This window comes from Gavialis gangeticus, unplaced genomic scaffold (genome assembly GCF_001723915.1).
Source record: "Gavialis gangeticus isolate Ggan-Ray unplaced genomic scaffold, GavGan_comp1, whole genome shotgun sequence".
NCBI classification, from domain to species: Eukaryota; Metazoa; Chordata; order Crocodylia; family Gavialidae; genus Gavialis; species Gavialis gangeticus.
In genome coordinates this window covers 135,072,174-135,080,531 of record NW_017729025.1, presented here as the reverse complement: position 1 = coordinate 135,080,531, position 8,358 = coordinate 135,072,174, and the positions used below count along the sequence as shown (strand labels likewise).

Genomic DNA, 8,358 nt, shown 5'->3' with positions numbered 1-8,358 from the left:
GTGACCACATCTTAGTGTTGTCTTAATTGTTGATTGATCTGTTGAAGCATGAGTTTATAGAAAACACCTTTTTCCTTCTTGCATAGGGTCTACAATAGTCTAATATTTTTCAGGTTCTTACAGGAGTTGCAGGAGAAGATGCAGAATGTCATGCAGCAAAGCTGTTAGAAGTAATCATTCTACAGTGTAAAGGGCGTGGCATTGATCAGGTTAGTAATAACCAGCTGCTTGATGTCTTCAAAGTTTTGTGATTAAAAAGTCATCATTCTCTAATGTGATTTGGTTAAATATTTTTACACGAGACACCCTACCACTTTAGCGAAACTAGGGCGCTTCTGAGATCTTACACTGCAAACCTAGTGTTACGAAGCAGTTTTTGCCTCCTCTGATAGGGTTGAAAAAATGCATGCTATATGCTCAGTCTCCAGCAGTGCAGATACTGCATATTCTACAGCATTTTCATAAGTGTGTGGGAATATAGTTTTAGGAAGAGCCTAGATCTTTTTAGCTGCTGAATTGTATGTTCTAAATTTAAATCTTGTGCACATGGAGAAGACCTAATGGGTCAAATACTAAACCAGAATGAAGAGTGAGATTGAAGCCACTGGATTCCTGAGTTGAACTGGCAGCTTCTTTTTTCCAGAGTTATCAATGTTAAAACTATTTGCAGTAGTTTTACTAGCACACACATTGCACTGGAGTTATTAGTATTAAAACTATAAAGCAGAATTACTTAATTATTAGGCACTTCCATTTAGCTATATAGTAGTAGTAGTAGCAATAATAAATGTGGTTTGTGTACCATGGATAATGTTACAGGCCTAAATACTGCATATAGTGTGGCTCAGCTTTTTATCATTTGTATTATGGAATCGGTGCTGGTTTATCTTCTACCACAAACTTAAGGTTTGACATGCCTGTATTTTTCTTGTTATGCTTCCTCTGCATATCTAAATCAGGTATAGCTCAGATATGTAATAAATTGCATATCCAGAGTCATGCACCATCTTATAAGCAAATACAGAAATCTCCAACTACCTTGTGCTTCTAAACCCAGTGGTGGGAGGTTATGGCTCTTGAGACATTGAAACATCAAACTGTAATGGTTGTTTATCTTCTAGTGTATACCATCATTTGTGGAAGCTGCTCTGGAAAGACTGACCAGAGAAGTAAAAACAAGTGAACTGAGAACAATGTGCCTCCAGGTTGCCATTGCTGCTTTGTATTACAGTCCTCATCTACTATTAAATACCTTGGAAAATCTTCGTTTTCCCAATAACGTGGAGCCGGTCACAAATCACTTCATTACACAGTGGCTTAATGATGTAGACTGTTTCTTAGGGTAAGTTTGGATAGTGCAGCAACTCTCTTTGAAAAAAAAATCCTGGAAATTGAGTATATATTAAATGTGTGGCTTTTTTGTTGTATTTTAGACTTCATGATAGAAAGATGTGTGTACTGGGCTTGTGTGCTCTTATTGATCTGGAGCAAATACCACCAGTTTTAAATCAAGTTGTGGGGCAGATCCTGCCAGCTTTTATCCTTTTATTTAACGGACTGAAAAGAGCATATGCTTGCCATGCAGAGCACGAAAATGACAGTGATGACGATGATGAAGCTGAAGATGATGACGAAACAGGTAAGGGAACTGAAACGATACTGATAAGTGGCATTTTTCCATAGCCTCTGTATGCAGTCATCTGAACTGCGGGACATTCTGTTTCTTATTTCTGGAGTTTGGGGGCACCCAGTCCCTTTCCTCAGAATGTTTTACTTCCAGGCATAAAGTTTGTGAAGAAGCTTTGAAGACTACTTCACCCTTCTGGGTACAGCCACCAGTTTTTCCCCTTGATTTTTGTAAAAAGTAGGAATGTTTTTAAAAGCATGGAGATTGTTAGGGTTCTTCTTTCTGGGGTCTTTTTCAGCCTACTGCATTTGGATATCCCTTGCTTTTCAGAGGGGGGATTATTTATTTTCTTCTCTTTTTTTTTCCCCATCATTCTAATCTGTCTGTCACTTTTCAAGTCCTTTTGTGGTTTTGTGTGGAGTTTACATGCCTGCATAGCTTTCCTGTACCTACATATCATCTTCACTGCCACCCTTCTCCACCGCCTCTCAATGTTATGCATACTCTTTTTCACTTAGCTGTTTCTTCCTTCTCTGTCTGCTTTCACCTTTTTTGCCTTTGTTACAGAAAAAAACCGTTCACCACTACTCATGTACCATGAGTCCACACTCTTTCATGGCTTGGACCCACTTTTTTTTCCGTTCTGTTGCTGACTTGTTTGTTACCTGTCTTACTGTTAGACTTCTTTTTGAACCAAATTATTAGATCATCAGAACTTAAAGTGCATAGCATTACAAATTGTATCTCTCAACTCTTCTACCATTGTCCCCTCATCTTTCCTTGTCATCTTTATTTGTCTAATTTAGTTTCTAAATTTCTTGTGGGGGAAGGGGGAGGAAGGGTTGCAGAGTGGTAGAAAGATCTTGCTTAAATTCCTGAAAAGTGCTATATGCACTAAGTCCTCAAAATTTCCCATATGAACATTTTATTAACTAGGTTCTTGGAGCAGGAATACATGTCTTTCTTACTGCTCAGGCCTATAGGAGAGGCAAACTGGAGGAGAGCAGATTCCTGTCAGTCTGAAACAGTGTTATTGATTCCATTGCTGAATTGTATAATGCATCTTGCTTAAGCTGCATTTTTATTTTGAAGATAAAAATCTAATTGTTTCATTATTTATAAAGAATCCTTTTCTGTGACTTTTGCTTTACAGAAGAATTAGGGAGTGATGAAGATGATATTGATGAAGATGGACAAGAATACCTAGAGATTCTGGCAAAACAGGCAGGAGAAGATGGAGATGATGAGGACTGGGAAGAAGATGACGCAGAAGAAACTGCACTGGAAGGCTACTCTACAATTATTGATGATGAAGACAACCCTGTTGATGAATATCAAATATTTAAATCAATTTTTCAAAGTATGAATGTGATTGCTTTTTGTTGTCTGCGGGGGGGAGACAATTTTTGTGTTTTTAACTTCAGTATTTAATGAAAGATTTATTTTTGTTTCCTCCTCTATGTTTTTAAAACGTAGTTCGTTCTTTAGAAGATTAGTAAGAGTAGGGTAAGGAGCATTGAACATATTTCCACAAGGGATGGTTAATATTTTTGAGGCATTTCCCATTGTTTTTAGGACGGTTTTTAAGGTCATTCTAAAGTTGGCATCTCCAGAAACTTAGGAGTCCCCCTGTGTGGGTACTGGCTTGGGTCTGCCGTTTCCGTGCCTGGTGTCTAAGAATGCCCCCTGAAGCATGGGCGACTGGTGCCCCTTGAGTCTGGCGGGGCACCTGGAGAAGCCGGCAGGGACAGGGCTGGTGAGCACCCACAGAAGCCGACAGGCATGGGGCTGGTGAGCACCCACAGAAGCCACTGCCGGCAGTGGGGATGGCTCTGTCAGGGGGGACATGTTCCCCTCCCCACCACTGGTCTGTGCCCTGAAGTCAGCCTAGGCATGGCTGCTAGAGCAGTGGAGAAACCTTGGCTCTTTCCACCCTGAGACCCTGGCCTTTTGATCCCTGACCCTACCTGTGTCTGTGGCTCAGACTCAGAGCTGACTTCCAGTTCAGCTCCTAGAGAGCAAATTTTTTCTTGCTGAGGAACAAGTGCAACCTAAGTTCCAAGTAGCAAAACAGACAGCTTCTCTTTAATAAGATTTGCACTGGGGCAAAGGCCAAAGAACAGACCCCTTCAAAGGGTTAAGCAGTGCCTCTGTCCCTCATTCTAGCCTGTACAGCCCTGAGCACCCCTGAGCTAACTCAGCTCATCTCTTTCTGGTCTTCCCAGCTCCTGAGACCCAGAGCTGCTCAGCTGGTCTCCTCCAGACTAGGCACCAGCCAGACACTGACCTTTGTTCATCCTGTTCATTGTCATGATAATCTCTGTGATGATTATCCCGTTGATGCCTCCAAGGCATTTGCCCCATGGAGGAGTTACCAAGCCCATCTGAAGCATCAACAAGGCTATTCAAGTTGTCTTGATGCTGAAGATCCCTCTAGTCCAGCATTTCTCAACCCGTGCATTGTGACACAAAAGTGGGTTGCAAGAATATATGAAAGGATTGCAAACAAACTTTAAAAAATTCAACAAACTTTAAAAATGGATTCTCCTTTAAAGGAGAAAAATGTGGAAAACCATTGCTTTTCCCTTGCAGGCTGTCAAAGTTCCAGCCTACAAGGGGCTGCTTGGGATCCCCCATGCTCTACACCCCCCCCCCCCAAAAAAAAAAAGCATTCATCCCTTGCCCCACGCACTGGGGGGCTAGGGAGTGAGGGGCACTGGGTCGAGACTAGTAATCAATGTTTACAAATGGTTCTTGGTATAAAAAATGTTGAGAACCACTGCTTTAGTCTTGTCCTGCATGTAGGCAGCTCTGGGACTTACCACTTCCTTCCCTGAGAACAGACTAATTATGGAAACTGCGGTGGACAATGTTATAACAGCACGGACACATTAAAAACAGAAATACTACAATAAAACCCTTAAAGCATCACACATTGTTGCTTTTATTCCATCCAAATCCAACATTTGGCTTAGAAGTGTGAGATATCAAATTCTTAATGAAAGTCTATTTTAATGAAATTAATTCTACTTTATTCTTCATAGCAATTCAGAATCGTAACCCAGCATGGTACCAAGCTTTGACACAAGGTCTTAATGAAGAACAAAGAAAACAGTTACAAGACATAGCAACTCTGGCAGATCAGAGGCGAGCAGCTCATGGTACCTTTTTGTTTTTATATCATTAACTACATTTTATGGTTTAAGTGTTCACATACTCAGTGCTGCACATAAAAAGCAGGTTTTGTATTTCTCCCCCCAGAAACTCTGCATGTTAATCAGACAGAGGTGAGGGCAACTAGTTTGTGTTTTGAATAAATCTAGCATTAATTTTCCTTTTGACAAGGTAACATCAAGAAGCAGTAAATTGTTTACTAAATCAAGACTTCTCTTGAAATACATGTGCAGTTCAGACTTGCTGTTGTGACCCCAGGACGTGGCTGCAACTTCCTTATTTTCTTGCTTGTTAACCTGCTTTGGGCAAAGCTAACTGGCACATCAAAGCTGTCATAGTAGTCCTAACTTTATTAGCTGGCTGGAGGAAAGGGACAGCTGTGTGCAAAATTTTCATGACTTTGCACCTTCAGCAAGAACCACCTGCCAAGTTCCTTCTGTTTTTTCCTCCTTTATCAGGGCAGAGCAGGTCAAACAGACCAACTTGGAGTACAGAAAGAACTCCAAGTACAAGGAACCTCAGGAGTTACAGAAGCAAAGCCCAGCTACCACTGGTCTTGCCTAGTGAATCCTTTGTCTGGGGGACAGGTTTCAGTTTGGGCTTGTGCATCCCACTCGTTCACTATATGAACAAAGACTCTTCAGGTCGACCCTGCATGTGTAAATCTTTTTCATGAATTAGGACTTTGGAATGTTGCCTTTGTTCAGGGTGATCTGCCTTGATGGCTTGCCACCGAGCCGACTTCCAACACACCCTGGTAGAGGAAGTTAGAATGCAGTCATCCGTGCTGGTCAAGTACTGCACAGGAACAGCCATAAATGAGCAGATTTCAGGCTTCATAGGCCCTGTCATAAGGGTCCACGGAATGGATAAGATTCTAGCCATCGGTCTTTTCTTATTGCTTTGTGTCCTGGGCCAGATCTGGATTGTGGGGCTCCTTGTGGTCTGGTTTTGGACCGGGGTACAAGGAAGCTGCTGCAGTGGGAGAAGCTCTGGTCCGGGGCACAGGGAAGCTGCTGTGGCAGCAGTGGCTCCAGTTCCTGCCATTTTTCTTAATTCAGAGCTGCCACTGCTGCCACCATGTGTTCCATGCCCAAGATGGAACTGCTGCTGCCGTGTGCCCCCTGCCATAGCAGTAGCTCCAGCTTCAGTATGAGGCATATAACTGGCTGCTGACTAAGGAGGTAGGGCTGTGGCAGTGGCAACCAGCAAAGGTATCAATCCTCGCTTGCCCTCCTGCTGCCAATTACTATTCTGTGGCAGGCCACTCCCCTGCCCCATGCCAGTAGTCCAGTGTGCCAGACAGGGTGGCTTCATGGGCTGTATGGTTGATACCCCGGTCTAACCCAAAGGGCCATGGGCAAGCCATATAACCCCACAGATAAGTTCAGCCTGGCTTTGGTACTTGCAGGAAGAAACACACAATTCAGATATCTCAGACTGGGAGATTTCCTTTCTGAAAATGGTATGTTTGTGCAGTAGGTGTTAAACATTTGAGTCAGAGTCATCGTATCCCCCTGGACTACTGTAATACTCAAATTGAAGTAGAAGTAGAGCTGTATGCTACCCTTTGCACTGTACCAGGCAGCTTTTAATTTGTACATACACTGTATGTTGCAAAAGCTGCCACATCCTATATTGATCTCTAAAGTACATGAAAATATGAAGTTGGTAAACATGCTCCATTCAGGCATAACAGTTGGTTCTTTTAGTGAGGGTAGAGATGGAGATATGGATGTGGACTCTTAAGTGGTAGAATGGGAACTGATGTGCAGAATGTAGATGGGATGTTAACTAACCAAAGTGCTTCTTGTCTTTGTAGCAGAGGCATAACTGTCAGGGTTTGTGCCCTCAATGGTGGCAGCAGCTGGGCCAGCAGCAACAGCGGCTGATGTTCTTGCACCTCTGACACTGCCAGGGCTCATGCCTTGGTCACCCATTCTTTGTTACTCTGCTGTTCTGTAGCATTCATTGGACTCTGCAGCCTAGCAACCTCAAGATAACTCTTTTTATAAGAGACTTCAGTGCATCTGTGTGTTCACTCTTATTACGCAGAGAATGACCTTTCTGTCTTCTCATTGTTTTCTTTAATATTTGCAGTCATATTGTTGAATCTCAGCAGGAACATCTTTGTATTAAAATTTAAATTAGTGACTTGACTGCTGGTCCCTAGAGAGAACTTATTAAGTGTAAAGTTCATTACTCTAACTACTTTAAGTTCAGTAGAAATCTGTTTGGATAGACTGAATTTCAGTTAAATTTGAGTCCTTCTGTAATATGAAATTCTGGAAATACTTCATTTATAAAATGTAAATTTTGAGATTTAGTATTTTTGATTTTCTTTATAATCATAATAAAACTGGCCAAGGTTTTCAAAAATGATTGTTACATTTTTTGGTGTCCAACTTGAGAACCTTCAAGAAACCTGATTTTTTCAGCAGGTTGGATGCTCAGTACTTTCTGAAAACTTAGGTGCTCCTTATTTTGTCTTGTTTCATGTGTGCAAAGTTAAAACCAGAAAGTGGTAGCCACTCATCAAAAGGGAGTTGGTCTGTCCTAAATAGTTGTATCTTGTAGATGTTCACTCAAGTATTTTGTTTTTCAGAATCCAAAATGATTGAAAAGCATGGAGGATACAAATTCAATGCTCCAGTTGTGCCAACTTCATTCAATTTTGGAGGCCCAGCGCCAGGAATGAATTGAGTTATCACTTCTTTTCCTGCTACTGTGTGATTGTAGTGAAGAGCTTGTGTTCCTCCCAATAGTGGTTCCAGAACTGGTTCATGTTATCTACAGCTCACTCTAAACTAATTGATAAACAGATTGGACAAAAACCCCAGGAAGTGGGGCATGATCATGCAACCTAATACTGGAAAGCAAACCAGAGGTTTTCTGAAGATAGGAAGAACTTGACTTTAAAGCTTCAAATGACACACTTTGGAAATCTGAAATCAAGAGGGGATGTCATGATGGCAGCTTTTCTTTTTCTGAGGAAAAAATAGGCATGGGCTGCAGGACTACTTAAAATGTCTCATTTACAGTACAAACCAGAAGGCCAACTTAATTTTTACACCTGTGGCAGTATGAGTATTTGCCCAATTTCTTTCCCTTACTCTCCTTCCTGTTGGATGTCTATTCTTTTAATGTAAATAAGATAAGGTAATCAAATAGCCTTACTTAATCTTCATCATTTCCATTTATCAAGATTGTTCATATGTAGAATATTGGACACTTAATGTAGCACTACATAACTGATAAATCTGTAAATGAATTAGCACTTTCATATTGAAACAAGCCTGCTAGCCTATGTAAAAAATAGCAAAATGTTTGCTGTTTATTAAAAAAAAAAAAAAAAAAAGGGATGTAATGGGGAAAATAATTTCAAGATATTAATTTAAAATGAACTAGCAGTTTTGTACCTGGTGACTTTGTGGTGCAGTCACCTCTGGTTGTGACTTGAATTCGGTTATGTAAAAAAGGGGTTAGTGATATTTCATTGCTGCTAAAAAAAAAAAAAAAAAAAAAATGGCAACCCCCTCTGGGTTTTTTTTTTTTTT

The 8,358-nt window shown here is 41.0% G+C and overlaps 1 protein-coding gene across 1 annotated transcript in view; it reads left to right on the top strand.

Moving 5' to 3' along the window:
- Window positions 1-8,327, top strand: part of IPO7 (importin 7) — a 55,745-nt gene extending 47,418 nt beyond the window's left edge. Inside the window, exons 20-25 of the mRNA XM_019519973.1 lie at window positions 114-209; window positions 1,122-1,342; window positions 1,434-1,639; window positions 2,781-2,987; window positions 4,672-4,788; window positions 7,407-8,327. Of these exons, the coding sequence (XP_019375518.1) occupies window positions 114-209; window positions 1,122-1,342; window positions 1,434-1,639; window positions 2,781-2,987; window positions 4,672-4,788; window positions 7,407-7,504 (945 nt within the window). The 3' untranslated portion in view covers window positions 7,505-8,327. The remainder of the gene's footprint in view (window positions 1-113; window positions 210-1,121; window positions 1,343-1,433; window positions 1,640-2,780; window positions 2,988-4,671; window positions 4,789-7,406) is intronic.
- Window positions 8,328-8,358: the final 31 nt, after the last annotated feature.